Source organism: Barbus barbus, assembly GCF_936440315.1.
Source record: "Barbus barbus genome assembly, chromosome: 10".
In the NCBI taxonomy this organism is placed as follows: Eukaryota; Metazoa; Chordata; class Actinopteri; order Cypriniformes; family Cyprinidae; genus Barbus; species Barbus barbus.
The window spans coordinates 26,045,944-26,070,931 of NC_136738.1; the positions used below are offsets into that span (position 1 = coordinate 26,045,944).

Below are 24,988 nucleotides of genomic sequence, written 5' to 3' on the forward strand. Positions count from 1 at the left end.
CACTTTTCGGCAAACCCCAGAGCCCATCTCTTTTGGCTTTATGGGCCCCTAGCGCCAACTTTCATGATCAGCATTTAAGGTGCTGATTTTTGGGGGAGAGTGAATTTACAACCACACTGCATTCAATTTTGTGGTTCACTGGCATCTGCTGTGGGGTCAGTCGTTCTGGCTTGTTGTCTTTTCTAATCAGAAGTCAACAAGGCAAACTTTTAAAGTCCAGCGCTTGCCCTTTCCTTCATTACCAGTTATGCCAAAACAATTTTCCCACAATAAATTAAGACAGAAAAGCAAAACATCACTGAAAAGTGGTTTCAAAATGTGACTTAATGTGTCATAATTGATTTTAATTTTTTGCCCTCATAAAATCGTTCATAAAAATGAACATCATTCATGACCCCGCGCTGTCGCTGGATCTGGACTGATGCAGCTATTTTAATGCATTATAACAGTTATTTTATTTGCATATGGAGTTATGAAAAATAAACTGGTGATGTCTGTGCGTAATACATATGCAACCTTGATTAAACACTCAGAATCAGAATCAAATTCTTATATCTCAACTCATGAATGAAAACTGTAAAATTTAACAAGGCAAACATTTATTATTCCAAATGATGGCTTTCACACTAGTATATGGTACAATAAATGTTAGTGTGACAATTTGGTCTAATAACAAAGTCTTTGAAATCCTTAGCAAGAATTAGACATGATTTGCTGAGCATCCTGCTCAGTTTCAGGAACAGTAACCAGATCGTGGAAAAATGGTCGTCTGTGAATGCAGACCTGACTCTCCTCTTCAAGTTCCTGTTTCATTCGGCAAAGCGTGTTTGTAACATCACCTCTGGTGAGGTTCAGAGGTAACTGTCTAGCTAGTCTCACAGCTTCACTCTGAAAGAAAAAGTGGGGGAAAGAGAGAACTCAAAGCAAAAAGGCAGCTAAAACGTACTAATTTGTGTCTAATATTAAAATTAAAAATTGCTCATAGTGAATGGGTGCCGTCAGAATGAGTGTCCAGATAGTTGATAAAAGCATCACAATAATTCATGACCGCAGTTCATCAATTAACATCTTGTGAAGTGAAAATATGTGCCTTTGTTTTAGCGTTAGAACTTGCTTCCCACCATAATATGAGTCTATAATCCATAATAATGCTTCCACCAGTGAAAAAGTATATCCCGTATTGGCCTCTCACATCAAAATTCATGTTTTAAATTGTTTTTGCTAGTTAAAGGTTCTTGATCTGGGCTTTTTTCTCTCCCGATTCAACTTTTTTACTGTAGAAAGCAATATTATGGATAGAGGACTTATATTTTAGCCAGAAGTAAAAGTGAAGTTAAAAATGTCTTGGTGATGAATTTATTTCTTATAAACATGCAGCTTTTGACTTCACAAGATGTTAATTGATTGACTGGAGTCGTGTGGATTACTTGTGATGTTCTTAGCAGCTGTTTGAACTCCCATTCTGATGGCACCCATTCACTGCAGAGGAACCATTGGTGAACAAGTGATTTAATGCTAAATTTCTCCAAATCTGTTTCGAAGAAGAAACAAATTCATGGCTTGAGGGTGAGTACATTTTAAGAAAATGGTCATTTTTGGGTAAACTCTTCTTCTTTTAAACTCTCCAAATGTGCTCAACACTGTATTTTGATGGCAAATTAAAAATGAATCATTAAAAAGTATGCCCCAAGGAGCATCTCTCACCTCCAGGTAGTTTGAGACTTTGAGAGGTCTACATTGCTCCACGGTTTTTGCATCCCGGACCTTTATAGCCTGCAGAATCTCCCTTAGGTCTCCTATCCCGAAGAAAGGCATGCAGTCGGCCATGCCCGTCACTTCAACATGCCTCTCAGAAGACGAGGAACCTGGCCAAGATAAGCAACAAGCAAGGATTAATAAACTCCAAGTACAACATTCTCCAGGAAAAAATAATAAATAAATATTGTGATTTACACGCTGGTTGGAAACCAAGTCAGGCGGGCATCGCACCAAATTACGCTATTACCACGTCTTTGTGGACTGGAAAGAAAAACCAAGGTGGAGGAGGTTTTCAACAGATGATTTAAAGATGATTGCTTTTCCCTAGATGAAGGAATCTCAATGAAGAGGTGAAACGTATGGAAAGATCATCAAGGTAGCGCAGACAAAACATTTTCTCCTTCGCCATGCGCATAAAAACTAGATGCAGCCATTCCGAATCTGACTTGCCATGCTTACAAAATTATATTATTGTCAATATGATACATATTGACATAACACTCCAAAAGTGACTCTCTCATTGCAAGTACTAAATTTGTATTATTTATTTCACAAAGGCTTTGCTAAGTGGTTGCTAGGGTGTTTTGAGGGGTTGTTAGGTGGTTTCTTACCATAGGCTGAATCAAATTAGCATACCTACAAGTCAATGTTAGTATTATTTATATACTATTATATACTACATAATTCTGTTTACAGGCCAAATCCAGCAGTCTCTCCACTAAAAAGGAATATAGAATTTTATACCTTTTTCTTTTCTTTATGGTTTTAGTAACAATTTTATAAACTATAGTATTTGGGCAAAGGCTATGGTAAGTTTTTCAACATAAATTGCTTTTGAGTTGATTGTTTTGTAAACAGTAGTAGTTAGCTAGTTAGTTGGTTAGTTAATTAGTTAAATAAATAAACAGACATTATTATTGTTGTTTAATATTTTTATATTTTCCATTTTAAGCTTCAGTAATTTTATGCTTTTGTCTTTTTATATTTTATTTTATATTTATAATATTTCTATTTACTGTATCCTTATTTTTTCAGCTTAGTTTTAGTAATTTTAGTACTTCAACTTATTTTAGTTAGTTGCCAATGCAACATCTATCATTTTTAAGTTTTATCCATTATTTGTATTGTATTTTTAGTTTATTTTAATTTTCTTCTTTAATCTTTATTTCAATTAACAAAAACTATTTTAATAGTTTGGTTATAGTTCATAACAACACTGCAAGTCTTTTAATTTTTTTTCCAGGTATAATTTGATCATTTGCAAATATAATAGGACACTTCTCCTCAACAAGCTGAACAATTTGAGGTATCATGCCTATTTGTAGGACAAACGGTGCCGGGCAAATTTTGTGCCAAAGTTTAATACTTTGGGGTTTCGAAAGGGCTAGAAATCTGGTGCATGTTTTTGCCAAATCCCTGGAAGTTGGCTCAGAGACTATTCCCTTTTGTAAAGGGCAATTTTTCTCCACAGCACCACACTTTAGTGCAAATCCACCGTGCTGGCAAAAGCTCAGGCAGCGAGCCAGCTTCAGCCACGATGACCCTTACCAGTGCCAACACGACACTTTACAGGAACAGGGCTGAGGGGGAAGTCTTAAGTGCATTCCATAACAACAGGCAAAATAAGGTCAAATGAGGACTAAGATGGCAGCCTCCTTAAAGAGAGGACAACATTATAAAATAAGCTGGTTCTAAACCTGGAAAAGTGGTTGCACAATATATAACTACTAACACATCAGTTATCTGTACATTTTTTTATTTTCCAGAGTAGGATATTAGATATTTGATTGGTTCTGCTTGACTTTTCACATAATTAAAGGGACAGATTAATAGAAAAGTAACCTTTTAGAGAAAATATATTGAAAAGCACTTTTTCTTTAAGCGCGCATGTCACTGTAACAGTAGAGCATGTGCATTTCTGCATATAAATGGGTTTAATTCTTTTATACATACACATGCACTACCATTCATTTAAAACTAGCACTTTTATTCAGCAAGGAAGCAATCAAAATGATCAAGTGACAGTATTGGTTATTTAAATGACATCACATTTCCAAAAATGTCACTGAAAGAGTATGTTTATTACTTTGTAAGTTTTATTTATACTTCCATTCAAACGTTTAGGTTCAGTAATATTTTTATTATTTAATTTTTTTTAAAGTAATTAAGTTTTACTCCGCAAGGACATGTTAAATTAATCAAAATTGAGAGTAAAGACATTTATAATGTTACAGTAGATTTCCATATTTTAAATACATTCTGTTCTTTTGCACTTTCTGTTATTCAAAATATCTTGGATAAAATACATCAGTTTCCACAAAAAATATTAATCAGCACAAATGTTAATAATAATAAGAATTGTTTCTTAAGCAACAAATTAACACAGTAAAATGATTTCTGAAGCATCATGTGACACTGAAGACTCTTGGTGATCATAAGAGACGGTATTGAATGGTAGTGTATATTAATGTTACTTTGAAAATCTGGAAAACCATAAAGGTCTGATTTTATAAATCTGTACAGTTTTGATTAAATACATAAAACTAAAAACTATTAGTTTGTGAATTTAAGAATTTTGGGATAAGCCGTGGAATGACGCCGTGTTATATTTTAAACATTGTCAAAGTGGCTATTATATTGCTTACTTAAAAATACAATAAATAATAGGTGGCTACATTAATATTTTTTACAATAGGTTTAAAACAATGTTTTCAGAAAGTGATGTAATGATTATGTACGTAGTATTGGCACACTGACACTAGAAACCCCAGCAGTAACCTATCAGAGATGTTTTATAATATCAGAAGGCATCTGAAAAACGCACAAGAAAACATTTAAAGCAAACACATTACTTTCATTCTTCACTAATCAGACATAAGCAATTCTGTCAGAAATAATTGACTGTAATCCTGTTATTCAAGCCGTTATATTTGACATTTCAAAACAATTTGTGAACTGTGGCTTTAATGATGTCCAGTGGGTCCAACCTTTGTTAAATCAAATTGGACAATCCTAGAGACCTTTAAACAGCATGACCCTTGAATTAATAAAGGCATATTTTCTCAAGAGAAACCTGGCAAAGAAAAAAAACAAAAAAACAAACCATGTGTAGAAGTATTTCAGAATCTCTCCCACTCCGCAGCACATGATGAGCATGAGGAGAGATGGTGGGCAGCAAATTCAAGGAAACGCACTTAATGTCCATCTCAGAAACTAGAGGCTAAGTCATGCAGGAAGTGGACCGATCCCTTAGAATCAAGCCCCCTCTTTTTAAAACAATTTCATATTATACATGTGCCCACACTGAGCTGTGTAGGAAAAAAGAAGTGCTGACACAGCACTTTCCACTTAAGCAATTTGTATAAACAATGACTTCATCACTCGGCGCAGCGGGAATTAACGTCTCTAAGGTAATAGCACGGATATTAAAAGTTATTAAAAACTACAAATTAAGCATTATCATCATATATTGGAAGTTGAATGATACTTTCCAATGCCTATAAAGAAGTAGTTCACTCCATTTAAAATGAGACCTTATGCAAATTGCACAAGTCCAGGGATGCATATGTATGGAAAAGTGAAATGCAGACAATTTGGTGACAGACTCCAAAGCACCCAAACAGACCGTGAGTCCAAATCAAATAAAACAATTGCGTTGTGTAATGTCGAACAACATTGTTTTCTTACATGATTATGACTCTTTTAGAGTTATATTTATAAAACAGGTATGATTTATAAATGTAATATGTATTAAATGTAAATTTCTATGTTTTGCATGGGGGAGCAGATATAATGCCAATATTTAGATAATATGATTTATTGACATCAAATTGGATTCGCACAAAATTGCCACGTATATTTCAGAATATTTATCTAAAATTTGCAAAATGGGAAACTGAAACTGTTTATCAAACATCTGGCCAAATATTGTACAATATTTAAGTCTATCACTAATTAAATGGAACATAAAAGAAGATATTTTGACTAAAAGAGGATATATTTTTAATATTACTGGTGAAAAGCTTAAAAGGAATAATTAAGATTTTTAATTTTTAAAAGAAGTCTCTTATGTAAAGCTGTATTTATTTGACAATTTAAAATTTAAAACAATTTTTCATTTTTAAATATTTTAAAATGCTATTTATTATGGCAAATCTGAATGTTCAGCAGCATTACTTCAGCCTTTAGTGTCACATGATCCTTCAGAAATCATTCTAATATGCTGATTTGCAGCTCAGGTAACATTTCTTATTATTATATTGAAAACATTTGTGCTGCTTAATATTTGTGTGAAAACCATGACATGCTACAATTAAAAATATGAAAAAAAGTTATTTTAAATTGTAATAATATTAATAATAAAAAACTTTGGACTGTATATCAACGCTTAAAACTCTGCTTTGGTTACCAACAAGTAGTAGTAAATGACAAAAGAATTTTCATTTTTGCGTAAACTATGCTTTTTAAAAAATGAAGAGAAAACTGAAATATTTCAAACGAATTTCAATGTTTTTGAGCGTTACCTGGAATCATCTTAATCTCAAAACCATTTGCCACAAGCCTAGGATCAGTAAAGTAGATGTCTCCATTGAAGCAGGCACTGTCTTTCTCCATGTTCAGGAGAACATCCATGTTCTCTGGCCCACCAAGCACCCTGGGAAAGGAAGTGTATGTTAATATTCAAATAATTATTAGATGGTTGATTAAGTATTGCAATTTAGAATAGATAAATCCTGTATTGTAACTGCAGAGCCACATTTACATTTTTTTACATGTTACGGTTTTTACAATATTACATTCCAGATTGTACACATCCAGAATGTCATCATTAGGTGAGAAAATGAGACAGGCTACCCATCTGTCAGCTGTACAGGGGTCTGCAGCCTCACGGTTGGAAGTATATTATTCTCCAGAAGTCTTTTAAACAGCAAGGCCTCCTCCACTCGAAACGGGTTCAACAGCATGAGCTTTCTGCCGCATAAAACGACCCAGGCACCGTGAGAAGCCAAGCGGTTTACAAGCCTGAGGCCCTGCGCACTTGAGCTGTTCTGGTAGGAGAGGAGGTTAAGACTCTGCTTGAGGGTTGCAATACTGAACGGGAGGGGTTTGGAGGGCTTGGCAGGGCTCCTCTTACTCGAGGGCTGAGAGGAGAAGAGTTTGTCCAGGCCCTGCTGGTTGGTGAGGGGGGCCTTGCGCTTCACGCCTTGAGCTTTGTTCAATGAAGACTCGGCGCTCATCTGCTTCTTGGCCTCTCCGCACTGGCCACCTCCCTCCGCTGCCCTCTTCCTTTGAAGGTTGTAGGCGTTCAGAGACTTTTCTGCCTTGGTTTCATACCTAAGATGGGATGTGATACGAGAACATGTATTCATTACAGTCCCAGTTGTACATTTTGTATTTCCTTTGTGTAAATGAATGTGGTCGGAAAAAACACTTTGTGAGGACAAAGTACTTGATAAACGCTTGATCAACATTTTGGATTCAATTTATGTTTCTCACGATCTTAATGCTTTTATGTAGAAAAATGCTTAAATGTTTAAAACAGGGTTATTATAATTAATTAAAACTAAAACAAACAAAAAATGTTGTTACTTAAAATAAAATTGAAAAAAAGAGAAAAAAAAGTTCTTGTTATTAAAAATAGATTTTGTTATTTCATCACAAAAAAAAAAAAAGATATATATATATATATAGATATATATATATATATATATATATATATATATATATATATAATTTAATTTTTTTTGCCTATAATGATCTATTATTACTAAAAAAAAATTACAATTTAAAAACTTGCCTAAAAAGTATCCCAGAATGCACCCAAATGAAACAAACTGACAAGTTTGTTTAAATGTATAATCGTTTCAAAATATATAAAAAAAAAATCAGTGTTTCTTCCCATACATCCAGTTATGTAATATTCCTATTGCTTCACTGTTACACTTATATTTGGAAAATAGTAATAATAAAGATAAACAAAAAACAAGACAGATGGTTTGAAACACTGATTTTGGTCCATTATTTTGCAGGCTGGATAAGAATGTGTTTTAGCAAAGAGGTCAGAAGTTGTGACTAATTAAATATCCTCAATTCACACAAGAAACCTTGATTTAATTTGCTCTAGTGATTCTAAGTGGACTGCTGTAAATCAGAGTGTAGAAAATGCACAGAAACAGGCGAGATAAAAAACATCTGCTACCTGTGACCAGATGGGGGCCGGAGAGTAGTGAGGGAGGGGGGAGAGGGCCTGTAAAAACATGCAGCCCTGACCCTCCACTGGAAGTTTCTCGATGGGCTTGCCAATTAACAGCTGTGCCATTGCATGAAGCTTGCTACTGCACAATGGACTGGGCACTATTTCAAACGTACTGTATGGTTTTGGAGCATAAAGCTCGGGTGCAAGAAAAAGATGCAAATGCTGATAAAAAAAAAAAAAAACAGACTAATCAAGATGAAGGCATGAAATGTGCTGAATGCAAGAGAAAAGCAGTAGGAGGCCAATGGGGGAGATAAATGATTTCATAATGGAGCAGAAGGTTGAAGCTTGAGGGTATCCCCTGCCATGTACACTGAAATGAGTTCTTGACCTGAGGGCTTTTGGACTGAAGTTTGCAGCTTGAACACAGTGAAAATGTATAAACAGACACTTACATATACAAAATATGGGGGAAAAAAAAGTTACTAAAATGAATTGTCTGCCACATTATTTTTCAAGACATTTGACCAGCACCACAGACAATTACTGTGACTTAACAATTACGGTGTTCAAATGTTTGGGGTCAATCTGTTTTTGTTTTCCAGAAAGGATGCATTAAAGTGACAGTACATATATTTATAATGTTACAAAAAATGTGACACTGAAGACTAGAGTAATGATGCTGAAAATTTACCTTTGCATCACAAGAACAAATTACATTTTAAAATAAATAAAAAACGGTTCTTTTGAATTGTAATAATACTTGACAATTTTACAGTTTTTCTACTGTAATTTTGATCAAATAAATGCAGCCTTGGAGAGCACTTTTTGGTTAGACTGCCAATAAACCAAACCTCTCAATTGATGCTCAAATAAAAGTAGCTGTGTGTTGCAGCAAAGTGACATATTTTCCAAGCAACATATAATTAATTACATTAAGTAAAAAAAAAAAATGTAATGAAAACAAAATAGATTTTACCACCCGCATCCCCACATAATAATAATAATATCATTTTTCAGCATTATTATTTAACTTGAGGTTCCATTCTCTTTAACTGAAAAAGGATTACACTGATGTACCATGATTTCATTCGAAAAGGGCTACTTATAAAATGGGACTGAAACAAACCATAGAACATTCAGATTATAATACTAAAGTTACAAATCTTCAATAATTTAATACGGCTTTACAATTTATAATTTAACAACCCTGTATTCATCAGAGGTTCTCAACTCTGGCCCTTGAGGTCCACTTTCCTACAGTGTTCAGCTTCAACCCTAATCAAATAAATCTGAACAAGCTAATCAAGGTCTTCAGTATTACTAGAAAGTTACAGGTAAGTGAGTAAAATCTCACCACAGAAAGACAAAATGTAGCCATAAGACTGCACCAAGGTTATCTTTAACTAAAACCAGAATGAAAGGACAAGTGTGGAAACAACACACAGAAAATGAAGACGCCATCCTCTCTAGCCTGCTGAGATGGACCTCAGTGGACACCCGCATACATGATGAAAGCCATTTAGGGAGCACAGTTTGCATTTTCAGCCTGGAATTCATAATGAGGATCGAATGCACATAAACTGTGCAATAAGAAACCAATGTTCCCTTGGTGTGGGCACTTTGGATGTAAACCAAGTTCATATAGAGTCCCTGGATCAGCGCCAGGCATTTTATTGCTGCATCAAAATATAACAAGCAAGGTACTCCCTCCCCCAAACATCCATGTCAACAATCTCTGACCCTTTAGCACAGCATGCCCATATGTGATGGATCCATGTTTCATGGATCCATATAAATATGATTCTCAGAGTTGCGTGCAGCCATACATCTGCGAGAAAACAAGTCAAATACTTCATAAGGCCTATTTTATGTTTAAGGCCTATTTTATGTTCAACAGCATTCAGATGTGTTTTTCCTTGTGTTACATAAGTGCGACTAGCAATGCTGAGATACAACCCCAATTCCAGAGAAGTTGGGACATTTTGTAAAATGCAATAAAATCAAGAATCTGTGATTTGTTCATTCTCTTTAACATTTATTTGACTGACAAATATTTCCAAAGTTTTCACTGACCAACATAAATGTATTATGTAGATATGAACAAATTTTGATTTTGATGGCTGCAACATGCTCCAAAAAAGTTGGGACAGAGGCATGTTTAACACTGTGTCACATCAACCTTCCTTTTAATTACAATGTTTCATTGTTTGGGAATTGAGGATACTAACTGTTAAAGTTTTGCAAACAAAATGTTTGTCCAGTCTCGTTTGATACAAGATTTCAGAAGCTCAGCAGTCTGTGATCGTCATTGTCTGATTCTCCTTTTCATGACTGGTCATACATTTTCAGTTGGAGACAGACCTGGACTGCAGGTAGGCCAGTCTAACACATTCACTCTGTCTCTACGAAACTACACTGTTGTAGCACTTGCAGAATGAGAGCTGGCATTGTCTTGATCTAACCATGGACTTCCCATGAAAGACATCATCTTTGATGGCAGTATATGTCTCAATATAGTACCTTCGCACATATGCCAGTCACCCATGATATTTGCTCTGCTGCACTCCCATACCATGACAGACGTTTGCTTTTGCTTCTGTCGCTGATGAAAGTCTGAATGATCCCTTTGGTCTTAGAGATTGAGAACTCAAAATTATTTTTTCCCAGAAACAAGTTGAAACGTGGACAGTACAGCACACATTTTCACTGTTTTTTGGCTATCTGAGATGAACTCTGGCCCAGAGAACCCAGCAGCATCGCTGCATAGAATTGATGTATAACTTTCTCCAAGAGTAACAGATATTCAAGTTGCATTTATTGATGCAGCAGCAGACTGTGGTAAATGACAGTGGTTTTCTGAAGTACTCCTGAGCCCATGTGGCTATATTTAACACCGCAGCATGATGGTTTCTTATGCAATGCCATCTGAAGGCTCAAAGGTCAAGCACATTCACCTGAGTTTTCCTGCCCTGCCCTACATGTACTGTGATTTCAAATGAGAAATCACAGTACATGAGCTGTGTGAAGTCCCCTCATGCTTCAAACGCTCCACCATCATCCTCGGACTGATTTAATTTTATTTTGTTTATTATTTTGTTTATTTTTTCATTATTTTTATTGTGATCAACCTCCCGTTCTTGTTCACATTATAATGACATTCGATCGTTGCACGCAATCACGGAGAATATAACTCGATTAAAATGATCAAACTTATTTTTAATTATCGTCTATGGGATGGAAATATTTCTTTATTTAAATCATAAAGTCAGCGCATGAAAAATGTGAGCATTATATTTAATACAACAGGTTTGCCCTACACCTTAAATTTAATCCTTCTATACAGCCTTCAGTCATAAATAATATTTTAAGCTTTGGCTAATTCTAATGCTTTTTAATGTGATATGTTGTTTGTATAGTTTTCTCGCTGTTCTGTAATGAAATAAGGTGATCAGACAGTCTTTAGAAGATGTATCTGTGCTGAATTCTACATAAATAATCGACAACAATGCCATGCTATGGACACAGCCATTGATAGAGGCTGCAGCAGAAGTTCTTTTAGGGGCTGAGATGGAGGAACAGCTTATCATAGCTGTACAGGGATAGCCATTTTAAATAAATTTAGAAATGCATTTATCCTTTGCTGAACCTTCCGCGTCTTCTTGGAGAGCCCGGGTCTAGGTTGCTTAGCAACGGCAGACGCTACTGGAGCGCAAGCGAGCTACAGAACGCTTTGAAAGAAGGATAAAGCGACGCGCCGAGCGTTTTCCACGTGTTTTTAGGCGGGACATGTGAACGACCCCGCGCTACTATTTGACTCTTCCCTTTTCAAACGCAGAAGTGTGAAAGGATTTTTTAAAAATGTAAGCAATCAGAAAGGGGGCCGGACATGTAAATGAGGGGGCCTAGGTTGCACACTTTCCATTCATTTAATTATTCTGACTTGGGGGGTTCTAATTCTACTTCTAATTCTAGCAAGAAAGATGCTAGAGTTAGAAAAGACCAAAATTTAAATTCTGTGGCTTTAAGTTGCTTTAAGCAATGAATCTAGGTAACATGGTTAACCTTTTTTTCACTACATATTTCCCATACTACAATTTGTGCTATTTCATAGTTTAATGACTATCATTCTAAAATGTGGACAAAAGCAATAATAAATAAATTAGTAGGCGTGTCTGAACATTTGACTGGCAGTCTAGAGTGAGAAAAAAACAGATCCATATATCCAACCTGGGTAATCTTTTGGCTCATAAACAACCAATAAATTAGTCATATCATCTGGTATAGAATGAACTGGAATCTTCTGGCACCCGAAGCAACTGAAAGAATGTGGCATTCTTTGGAAAGAGCAAAAAAAAAAAAAAAAAAAGAACGGAATACCTCTTTTACAATGGAAAACTGGCCTATTGACCATCAAACCAAGTAATCAAATGCAGTTTTCTGGAAAATACAAACACTTCATCAATTCTTCCTTCAGGTAGCAACACGACCAGGCCAGGCAGATTTTCCAATCCATATTTTACACATGCTAGTGGCAGATCTATTTTTCTCTTGCTACACAGACAGAGTGAATCACAACAACTGGAAACTGCGTCTTCAAGGGTGAAATCTGGAAACTTACTTCTTGCTGTCTTCCTCCCCGAGGCTTTCCCATCTCTCTTTCACAGCAGTTGTGACATCCTGAGGACTGGCTCTTGGGTTCTCCTGAAGGACCTGCGATCTGGTGTCTTGCTCAAACAGTGAAAAGGCAGACGAGGGCTGACGCACGGAGCGGTTGCTGATCAGCTCATAGGCTGTTAGCTTGGCCATTTTCTCCATAATGACGTTAGAAGGCCTCTTGGACGGGCCGGACCTCGTACTTGTGGGCTGGGTTCCTCCGAGGTCTTCATGTGCTTTCGGAACATGGAGTTTCACAGGTTCTAGGCATTCTCCAGTGACTTGATTTGAGAAGGCCTTGCCTGTGCTCCAGCTCTCAGCAGATACTTCGCTCTCTTGACCAGGGCCACTGTCACTCTTAGACGCCTTTGGGGAGTTACAGTTTAGATCAGCAGTAGAGTTCATTACAACATCGTCAGCAGGTAATGAGGAATTAATACTGTCAAAATCACTTGAGCTTCTGTTGATCACCCAATCCTCTGAAATCGAAGAGGAGCTGGTGTTTGCGGTGTTGCTCAAGGATAGTTCACAGTCTTGTTTATCTGCATTTGTGGGAGAAATCTCAAGTAATTCTGGATCGTCCAAACTAATATCAGTGGTAGGTGTAGGCACTACATTAGTGTGTTCAGGTGCATTCACAGAACTAACACCAGGGCGATTTCCTCCAGTTTTGAGATTATCATTGTCAATGGAGTACCCATACAAGGAGATCAACATAGTCTCCACCGCCAACAGGACTCCTTCCTGGTAAACATCGTTAAAGTTTGATTAATGGAGTATTATCATGAATTGAACAATGTTTTATTTAAAGTATAAATGTAGGACAGCAAGTTTGAACTTTTTGTACCTTGTTCTGTAGCATCACTTCAGTTTTATCAGGTGTCAGGTTAACGTCCACAGTTGAGGCGGGTATGGTGATGTTCATCATTAAAAAGGGATAGCGGCGGTTTACAGATTCTTTATTAGATTGAGCAGTGGTGTAGTATTGCTTGATAAGCTGTAGGGTAAAGGTGCATTTACAAAAATATTGTGAGTACAGTACAACTTTAAATGATAAGAAATAATTTGAAAAGGACAGAACTAGGCCCAGACAAAATATATGGATTTTAAATCAGCATTTTCTGCACTGATTTGTAGGAAAATCCACAGAATTGATTTAAACATGGTGAAATGTATTAAACAGAGCTGTGAGTAGTACACTTTCATTGGCAGCTGCAAGCATAAACAAATTATGCCAAAGGTTTTGACGAACAAACACCCAAGAGGCAGTTTTTGACCAATGCATTTCCATGATTTTTCCAGTTGTTCGTAATTACTGCATAAGCACTTTTTAAAATATATTTTAAAACATACAAAGAAAGCTAGGGATTTCTATTTTAATGTCAGATACAACAATTGGAATTAAAATATTTAAATAATATTTCTGAGATTTGAAGATTTTTTTTTTCTTTTACATTTATTAAATTTCAATAATGTTTTTTTTCAGATCTAGAATCCACACATTTAAATTTCCCTAACATTTTACAAATGCACACTACCAATCAAGGTTGGTAATTTTATTTTTTTTACTTAAAAAGTCTCATATGCTCACCAAGGCTGGATTTATTTGATCAATACAGTGAAAACAGTAATATTGTGACTGTAAGTAACTGTTTTTTGTTTAATATATATTTTAAATGTAATTTATGAACGCAACTTTGAATTGGTGCTCAAAAATTATTTCTTCTTATTATTACTGTTTAAAACAGTTGATGCATCCTTGCTAAATAAGTCTTAATTTTCTTCTTCTTCGTAAAAAAAACAAAAAAAAACTACTGACCCCTAACTTCTGAACAGTAGTGTAGATTTCATGTAGGCCTGAACACAATTTTTTACAGCTGGTCAAGGACATTTAATTTTACAGAGAAATTCATATATTTACATACACAAACAGTAAATAATTGCAGGTAAATTAGCATTGAGGGTATACAGCAGTTCCTTTACCTTAAGTATTTCTTTGTGATGCACAGGTCGGCTATTAACAAAGATGAATGTTTTCTCAGGCGTAGAGGAGCTGGTGGAATTAAAATCTGAGCCCGGTTTGGGAAGGAATCCATCAATGCCAATCTGTGCAAACATAAGACTTGTGTGAATGTCACTTTAAGCCACGAATGCATACCAATAGAGTCATATATCCACATTTATCGAAAAGTTTATTAAGAAGCTAGATTTACATGTTAAATCTAGTTTAGATTTTCTTCGATTTTCCTCTCTGCCACAAACCATACTCATTAATTGTCAGGGTACATTGAGGCTTCTATGAACTTTTTCCAAAACAAGCAAGATGACACACTGCTGGCTTTTAGCCCGCTTTGCAGTAACCAATTAAGACTTCACTGTGCTATCAGAACCCATTTGTCATCTCCTAACTATGGAGTGGCCAAGTTGCTAAAACTTGCAATGTTTCTATTGGCTAAATGCAGCATCGGCGAAGTGGCGGGATGAGAAATGGCTCCAAACTAATCAGTGATCTAGGGCTAGATTGTGATGCTTGAGCTCACCATTTGGAATTAACAAGCACAGCAGTTGGCTGGCAAAAGGACATTTTAATTGGAGTCTCTGACAAACATGATAATCAGGGGTATTGTGACTTTCACAATCAACACTTATGTTCTGTATACTTTGCCACATTTGTCAATTACGGTGGCGTAGGTGGCCCGGTCTTTTCTGTTTTGTGCACTGAATGGAGGTTATTATTCCACGGCAGAAGGATCTCGGCCACAGCACAAAAACAGTCAACTGCAAACCCGCTTCAGGTCCCACTCTTACTCAGAAAACCTGTAACCATTCCAGCACTTTGAGAAAACTGATAGAAAGCACTTTTGATTGTGATTGTATATATTATACTGTATAATGCAAAAATATTAGATATTTCAATAATAAACACATGACAAAACTCATGTGAGACAGTGAGAGCAAAAACATGCTGACCTCCAAGTCTCTACAATATTCTGAGACCAATGACTCCAGTCCATCTGTCTATAGATGTTGGGATTGAAGCTCATCTCATTGAAAAATCGCCTCATCTTCCATATTGAGATCAGCTGTTTTACCTCAGTAACCCTCATATTATTGGACAGTATCAATATGGTTAACTACAATTAAATACATTTATGTAAAATGTAACCATTTCTTTGATTAATGTGGACAGTTCAAAAACATTACTGTATAAAGGTTTGGCACAGGAAGATTTTTAAGTTTTTGAAAGAAATATCTTATGCTCACCAAGGCTGCATTTATTTGATGAAAACAGTAAAAACAGTAATATTGTGAAAAAATATTTGTATAATTCAGACTAACTGTTTTCTATGTTAATATGTTTTAAAATGTAATTTACTCTAGCTGAATTTTCGGCATCATTACTCCAGTCTTCAGTGTCACATGATGATCCTTCAGAATTCATTCTAATATGCTTACTTGCTGTTTAAAAACATTTATTATTATTACAAATATTAAAACAATTGCACTGCTTAATTGCACACTTTTTTTCAAGATTCCTTGATTGATAAAAAGTTCAAATGAACAGCATTTATTTGAAATATTTTTAGTATCATAAGTCTTTACCATCAACAGAATAATTTAATGCATCCTCGCTAAAAAAAAAAAAAAAGCCTATTCGTGCTTATAAGTTTGAATGTTAGACACAATAAATCATGTTAAGCAATTAATTGCACTTACCATTAGAACATGAAAAGATTTGTGATTAAGAAAGCACATTTAAGCTTAATAAAACAAAGATCGTGCCAATTCTCACAATGTCTGCAAAATTATGCAAGATTATGACAAGTAAAATGTCAACTGCATGACACTGTTTACTGAGGCTTATGAAAAATAGAACGCAGCGCCGCAATCTGCAAATGGCTTCACATGTGAGGTGAGGGGTGGGGTGAAGGGTTAGCAATGGTCTTGGCATGGGGCTCGAGCTAATGATGAGTGCGCAGCTAATGACTGAATACTCCAACAGATCCTCTTCTCAAGGTCATAAATTAACTCCTGGTAAAAACCCACCAGTTCCTAGAATGCTAGGATGACTTACAGCTAATAAATGGTGAGCAAAGATGCATTCTCATCTGGCACACGGCTTTACAGAACATTGGCAAGACTCAGCGAAAACCATCCTCGAGCATAGCTGTATATGCAATGTGTTCTGCTATACATTCAGTAGGAGAGGAGCGAGCTGCCAAGATCAGCTCGAGCCAAACACTGAAGTGTGCCTACAGAGAATTATTCCTAAACAAATGCGAAACGCAAGTAGGGACTCTATACAAACCGCAGCGCTCTACTAAATACGTGTTCTGTAAGAGGACACTTAGCATGAATAAATCACACGTAAATGAGCCAGCAAATTTAGACAATGCTAGCGTTGTGCATTCTTCATCAGCCTCACATATCAAAGTAGGACACCATGTGTGCACCAACAATAGCATCCTCTCCAGCAGGGCAGCAATGAGATCAAGCCAAATGCCTGAATTAGAATCACCATGTCATGCATGTACTGTATGACCTATACAGTTCTGCGTAACAGGGAGATAATTATAGAACGGGAGGCAGATTCTGCGATAGGAGAGCCGTTAGCTGGAAGAAGGGGAGATAAGAGAGTGTTATGCTGACGTAAGTAGAAAAGGTCAAATGGTTCATTTGAAGGTAGGAAAAAATGACCAGAAGAAAGGTACATAGGTCATTCATGCTATCTTATAAACAAATTTTAAATTAATAAGCTTGTGTTGCAATGTGTATATATAAAAAATGGTTTCAGAAATATGCCTAGATCAATATAAGGCACTAATTAACTAACTAATAGGATGAAAATATAGAGCTTTGAGAGTTAAAAAGAGTACCATCTTTTTAAACTTGATACAGAGTTCTGTAATATTTTCCAACAGGATGGGATGTTTTACAGCAATTACAGCTACTAATATCACAAAATTCATCAAACCCATTTCTAACAGTTACTGATATTTGGGGGCAGGTGATTTTCCCCCCAAAATGACCCACTTCCTTGAAGAAAATTTCAATGAACTTATTTTTGTTAGATGTTACAAAACCTATACATAACATAAAAGTAAAGCTGTGCACAAAAAATACGTACTATTTGATGACCAATATTAATAAACTAATAATATAATGTGATATTTCATTGTCCTCAATACTTAAAGCAGTCCGTAACTTTCTTTGGTTAAAAATTATCTAAAATCAATATTTGAGCAAGTACATAACCAACCAGTGTTCAAAACTATCACCTTACTTTAGCCCGATTCACAATGGTTAGCTTATAATAATGTTTTCTAATTTGAGTGGTATGGGTAGGTTTTCACGGGAGATTCGAGAATGGCACTGCATCATTACATCACATCTGTAAACATAAAGAAGTTGTCCCGGCTAGTAGGCTATCACATGAGAGGATCCTTCAGGTGGCTGATCGTTTATAGCCTTTTCTCACAGCAGCTAGAATAATTAAACGTATCATTTTGATGGCGGATTGTAATCCAGAAAGGATTATGGGTTTATGAAACACATGTGAATGAAATTAAATTATATTCCTGTTTTAAATGTGCTTCTGATTACAGATAGTCTGGGATTTCCCAAGATTTGTATTTTAAAGACAACCAGTTCGAAGGGAGCATAATTAGCTTTTTGGGTTAAAAAGATTTCTTAATATGAAATTCGAATGGCATGACAATTAGATTAGACTGTACAGAAATTGAAATCTACACGTTAATACACTCTATACCCATAGTCATGCAATGCTGATGTTGTCAACATCAATAATTTGAGAATAAAGTATAACAATACAATTATAATTTGCACGGTTTGGTGTGATATGAGCAAACCGATCTTTAGATATTAGACCATTGGTAGCATGATTTATTGTAATGCTTTTTTCCTCAGTTGGAACAAACGTGGCAGACGTTTACTTACTTGTTCAGATGACAATATACAGTGAAAAGTCTTATTTGGGTCATATATTCCAAGACGCAGGCTAGAATCTGTGATTCTGAAGTAAAGTGAATATCCTCACCGGTGCGGTGAGTGACAGCCACACATACTCTTCAAACATTAGATTCATCTGCGCTGGAGCCGTGCCACAGGACATCCCACGCAAGCAAGATAATGCCGCACAGATCTGCAATTCCAGGTTTTCAAACAGAGATGGCGACAAAGAGGCAAAACTTACGGACTGCAGCTTTAAGCATTATATTATTAATATTTAAGCATCAAAGATGTTTGTTTTAAATATTTTGATTAGAAAAAGGGGGAAAATATAAAATACCTGTAATGTTTCTTTAAAAAAATCATTTTAGAGGTGCACCCAAGAACAAAAAATAACAAGAATCCATATTTAGATTTCATGTCTAAAAACTGTGAGTTTATTATTGCATCCAATACATCAATTATGGGGATTAAAATATACTGATTACCAATTGAAATTGATTACCAATAATAATAATGATTAATTATATATATATATTTTTTTTTTTTTGATTGATTGATTGATTGATTGAGAAAAATTAAGAAATCGCTGGAATTTTTAAAAGTGCAAAACACACAGGGCCAACAAATCTAAAGTAATACAATTACTAAAAAGTGAAAATAACTAATATGATTTTCATCTTTTATGATTATATCCAATACATTAATATACTTGAAAATTCACTGCATATTAGGAGCGACCCAAAAATGCTCAAGATTAGTCAAGCAGGATTAGTGTTAAGGAGCACCGCAGGCAGTGAGCACATTACACCTGCAGAAAACACACATGCAGCACAGATACTCTACTGCTGCAGCACATATTAAATCTTTACATGTGTGTCTTTGTGAGTGAGAGAAATGTCACTAAACTGGATTAAATCAAGCTAACAATGTTTTTTTGCCAATGCATAACACTATATAACACATTTGTTTGAACTAATTCTTACTCATTGCATTTGTAGCAGTGTATTAAATCTGTGCCAGAGCAGTGGGATTGTGGCCTCTGGCCAAGACAGGCAGGTTACGTCCCTCTGAGGCCCTTTCACCACGCACACTGAAGTCCCTGAAGGCTCCTTTAATTCACTGCTGCATTTGTCGCAAAGTTTGCCGCATTCAGTGCATAGGTCCACTGCTGACACTGTAATGTGATCCGTGCCTGACCGCTACAAGGTAAACGTCACATGTGGTCTCGCAAAGATACATAGCCTTTCAGTGTATGTAATTATTAAAATAACACAATTTTAGCTCTGGAAATTTTGAAAAAAGTATTTGGACTCTTTAGTCACAATTAAATAATTTATATAACAAAATATCTAACCAAAGAGGCATTTATTTTAAAGACAAATATAATTTTTAGGCAAAAAATGTTTGGGTTAAAAATAAATAAATAATAATAATGGATTTTTTTTTTTTCAAAGTGAAAACAAAGTATTTGGACAATTAAGTCACCCTTAAAATGCATAAATGTAGTTGCATTAGATAACATAATATCAAACCGAAGAGGCATTTATTTTAAAGAAATAATACACTTTTCAGGCAAAAATAAAAAAGATTAAGTAAAAATATATTTATTTTTATGACACCTGTTTGAGCTTCAGTAGAACTGACTTCAAATTTTGTATGTAGATGCCCCTTGGTTTGACATTTTCACATCTATGCAATGACATTCAAACATTTTTATGCGTGATTTGTCCAAAAGTGTCCATACACTCTTCAGGGCCACAGCATTTCTATGTATACATATCAAATATTAGCTAGAAATTTGAATCCTATCCAGAAAATGAAAAGGCTTTATATAAGGTATAACCTGGGTAAGAATGCTGAGTCATTCATGCAAAAAGTCATTGCTGCGGAATGCACAACCAGGAAAAAGAGAAACAGCTCTCCAGGGAGAGGAATTAAGTTGTTACACGAGTCTTTGGGTTTAGCAACCTGACAGAAGTGCAGGGACATTTAAAGTCAGCTCAAGACACATGCAGTCGAAATGAACCCCGATTGTTTGAACCTTGAAGCACACTCCTTTATGAAAACATTCTGTGGAAAAAAAAGAGTTTCCTATCGCAAACCATCACGGTAGCCCCAGAGCTGATGCATCTGTGGAACCCTACTGTTCATGCTGGAAACGATAAATATGCCCGTGTTTTCTCAGCGCTTCACTGACCTCTGGTTGCTCCTGGTGATGCTGGACAGGGAGCATGTTGGCTACGGAGGCCGCTCCGAGCACGGCCATGAGGGCAGTTCGGTGATCCGACACCCTGGACTTCTGCCAGACCACAGCCTGTAACAACACGGTAAAACGGGTCAAGTTATTTTTTGGTCATCCTAAAATAAGACCACCTGTGGGATTGCATGCTCGCAAACAGCCATTAGCCACCAATCAAGTCTTCATAATAAACAATTATACTTTGGGGAATGTTTGGATATTACAAAAGCAACTGCGCAGGGAGCACTGCATGGACAAGCCTTGCCAACTTTTCATGAAGATTTTATACCATCTGGCAGCATCAAGCAAACACGCTACTTGCACAAATGCCATTTCAACATGAGGAGTGCAGTTATGCGTATATTTTCACACCCGTGCGTTTGCCTGTCGTTGGCACTTCCACATGCAAGTATATATATCCAAGGTGTTGATTTCTGAAAGCATGCGGTCCGCAGCACACATCTTTGCTATGAAATATACAATTTGGTGACTGTAAAGAGATCAGACTAGTAAACAGCTTTTTGAGAAGTCATGAAACCCAATGCAGGGTGAAGTGCAAAGTTTGTGATACGAGATATGCCTGGAAGTGCTGATGGCATGAAATGAGTGTATGGCCCTCCCCCGATGATCTACAACCTGAATGATATGAATTTAATGAAAGGTACGCGAAGTCTCACCGAGCAAGGCCAGATACGTACGCTATCATGAGGCCAGGCTGTTACTGGACTTGCGAAAACACTCAGAGAACTTATACCACTTAGCTTGTTACTTTAGGATCATGTGGCAGTGTGAGATTCGAAGGTTAGTGGTTCATCCTGTGGTTGCATTGCTAATTTTGGATGAGAAGCAAGCGAAATGTCCACTTTTCTAACTGATATCCAGGCTGTCATCATAACATACATTGATTATCGAATGAATGGTTTTTCTGAACAGGCAACTTCAAAAGCTTTCCTACAGGACTTCAACCAATTTTAAAAAAAAAAAACATTGTTATATTACATCTATTTACTGGAATGGCATGTTCAATTTTTTTTTATCAACTTTGCTGATTAATATTAGGATTTAAGACATGAGATTGAAACTGCTACGAGTCAACACAGTAGTGAGAAACCACAGCAATAAACAACTTACATAAGTTCTAATTAACGTTAGCCGAACACTATTAGCACAACTGATACCATGCAGTGTGATGGTTAAATGTCACTGAATGTGGGTAAAACTCTAGAGTAATACCACAGTATTTTTTGACGTGGGACGCCACCATGTGGTCAAATGTTCACTACCATTCAAAATTTTGGGGACAGTAAGATTTTTGTTTTTTAATTTGGCTTTTATTCAGCAAGGATTTATTAAATTGATTGGCAATAAACATATTTATAATGTTACAAAATATTTCTATTTCAAATAAATGCTGTTCTTTTGAACATTCTACTCAAAAAATCCTGAAAAAATGTATTTCCATTTCCACAAAAATATTAAGCAGCACAACTGTACTTAAAACTGATAATAAGAGTGATACATTACAATGAGCATCAAATCAGCATATTACAATGATTTCTGAAGGATCATGTGACACTGAAGACTGGAGTAATGACTGCTAAAAATTCAGCTTTGATCACAGGAATAAATTACATTTTAAAATATATTACAATAGAAAACATAAATGCAGACATCTTTTAAAAATATTAAAAAGGCTTATAGACTGAATACTTTTTTAGCGACCTAATACTTTTCAACAACTTACTGTATAATTGAAGACAAAACAAGTGTATGGTTCATTTTATCAATCATGGCATATTCCTTTTAAAAATAGTTTGAAATCTTAAAAATATTGATATATCTCCAGTTTAATCCCAGACTTTGAGCAACAAAAATCGGTTGATCACGATTCTTGTTCAAAGTCATTGTAGTTGCACAGTCAAAACCACATGACAGCCGTAACATACCTTGTTGTGACTCAATGTGATCCTTAACTCAGGCTTAACAACAGCATAGGCCATGAGTAAGTTCTGGACCCTCTTCAGTTCCTCTTTGCATTTCTTAGTGTTGGAATAATACTGCCGTCTGACAGGGAGGTTTTTGAACAGATTTGCTGCACACACAGTGGTGCCTGAGGGAAAAGCTATGTTAGAAGCAGTCTGTTCCCATAAATCAAGAGTATTAAAAAATTGCATTAGCAGAAACCCACCCTCGCCAAGATGTGATGGCTTTTGAGAGACGATCTGTCCATTGTGATCGACTGAATATTGAATGCTAAAATCATCATCTGCAGTTTTGGTTGTAATTACCACCTGGTAGGTGAAGAAAAGGTCAATTACAGAGGAAACATTTTCAACATTTGTAATTCAGTGAATAAAAGGATTCTCATGGACTCATTTGAGATGCACAGTGTTTTGGTACCATTGGAGTTATCTGCCTATATACTAATTTTATTATTTTTTAGGGTCAATCAATATTGGATACTGTAAGTTACTGGATATTTAATAACTATGCACATAATTTCTGCCCGTTTGCACATTTGCCATCATCAAGAACTAAATTTAATCTTTAATATCACTTCACTTAAATTTTAATAATTTAAGTCATTTTAATTTATGTTTAATTTAACATAATCTTCATAAGATCTCAAAACATTAAACTGCACATTATAATACAGTCCTGCCTAAATTGGCTTTTGGTATTTAAAAGGAATGATTTTACTTTAGTATATTTTATTTTTCAGCCATAATAATCCAGAATTTTAATATCAGGCATAATACTTTTCATAATTTTCATAATAACGATTTCAGATGCTATTTTTTATGTGCATCACTAACTGAAGCAAGAAATCAGACATAAACTAGCAAGACGTAACCTCTGATATGGCACATATAGATGCCAGAGCTTCTCCTCTGAAGCCATAAGTCTCTAGGCGCTCCAGGTCTTCGTGGCAGGAGATTTTAGATGTGTAGTGATTTACAGCCATCACAGGAACATCAGTAGCTTTGATTCCAGAACCATTGTCTCTGACTTCAATGCGATCCAATCCATAGTTCTCCTGATCACAAGGGAACATGAACATAGATTCAGCACAGCTTTTAAGAGTGGCCCCAACGATATTTGGACACTTAAGCCACGCTTAAAAATGAAACAAAGCTGCATCTGCAAACTAATGATGCTAGAACGTATTTCAGAAAAAATATTTATTTTAACCAACTGGATCACCATGTCATGCATGTACTGTATGACCTATACAGTTCTGCGTAACAGGGAGATAATTATAGTTAAAGTTGACTTTTGTGGATATATGAAGAAGTGTCATCTTTCATTTTGTGAAATGTTTTCAAAAGTGTGACTTCATTAAAGGAAATGTCAACGGTTTAACATTTTGTTGTCTGATTCAATGACAAGAATATATTTATAAGTGTCCTAATAATGGACAGTATGTTTGTTGATAAAATGTGCATTTACCAGTTTGACTTCAAGGCTTGAGGAACCAGCATCAAGTGCGTTTTCAACCAGCTCTTTGGCAACATTCAGGACAGATGTTATAACCTGGGAACTGCACAGCAGACGCACAGTCTCAGGTGGAAGCGCCTTCATAGTGTGCTCCCTAAGAAGAAAAGTTTTAAAACTGAGACAACAACGAGCACAAACCTGTTATCTTCGCAGATTATGGGTAGCGTAAATTCTAATAATCAACCGCGAGACGTTATATTTAAAATGGGAAAACAACTTCCGACTTACTTTTTGTAAAATAACAATAATCCGTTAAAGGTTATCCAATAAATTCATAACACAAGTGCACTTCACATGTATCGGATATGACTTAACTGGCGCCTAAATTACGTCATTGTTATTCTCTGCTGTGATTGGATGTTTTTTTCTTTGTCGTATGTTTGTTTTATTATATGTATTTTAGTTAAAAAAGTATACAAATCCTTAAAATTAGCCCATATGTTAGCATGTTTTCATGTTATTTGTATTTTATATTTAGAAACGGTCAAATTAAAACGGTCCCCACACATTAACTAACTAATAGCAACTCAATTCTTACCCAATAATCAAAAAAATAATAATAATAATTGATTTGATGGCTTCGTTAGTAGTGTTATATTTTGTAAACACCATGCGTTTTGGTGGGCGTGTCGCGCCGATCTCGCGAGGTTTGCGCTCCTAATCCCGTT

General features: G+C 35.7%; 1 protein-coding gene across 2 annotated transcripts; it reads right to left on the minus strand.

Annotated features, from left to right (window-relative positions):
• Nucleotides 1-308: 308 nt before the first annotated feature.
• LOC306875771 (PMS1 protein homolog 1-like) lies at nt 309-24,979 on the minus strand. Of its 2 annotated transcripts, none has more exons than XM_079426497.1 (13): nt 24,549-24,979; nt 24,273-24,414; nt 23,677-23,859; nt 23,011-23,113; nt 22,769-22,932; nt 20,781-20,897; nt 14,594-14,716; nt 13,458-13,607; nt 12,576-13,354; nt 6,613-7,092; nt 6,282-6,412; nt 1,705-1,865; nt 309-888 (listed from the first exon to the last, which is right to left on the minus strand). In XM_079426497.1, exons 2-13 carry the CDS (start codon nt 24,402-24,404, stop codon nt 691-693), a joined length of 2,721 nt encoding a protein of 906 aa, XP_079282623.1. In that variant the 5' UTR covers nt 24,405-24,414; nt 24,549-24,979; the 3' UTR covers nt 309-690. The 2 variants fall into 2 exon arrangements, with proteins under 2 accessions (XP_079282623.1, XP_079282624.1); XM_079426498.1 differs by having other exon boundaries at nt 24,273-24,435; nt 24,549-24,636.
• Between the last annotated feature and the right edge of the window lie 9 nt (nt 24,980-24,988).

What these genes read in the sequence shown, in the direction of transcription:
- LOC306875771 (XM_079426497.1), bottom strand. Translation starts at nt 24,404, where the DNA reads ATGAAGGCGCTTCCACCTGAGACTGTGCGTCTGCTGTGCAGTTCCCAG. An exon ending in TCACATTGAGTCACAACAAG is followed by an intron (nt 20,898 to 22,768) that starts GTATGTTACGGC and finishes GTGTTGTTACAG; the next exon opens with GCTGTGGTCTGGCAGAAGTC. An exon ending in ATCACAAAGAAATACTTAAG is followed by an intron (nt 13,608 to 14,593) that starts GTAAAGGAACTG and finishes TTTACCCTACAG; the next exon opens with CTTATCAAGCAATACTACAC.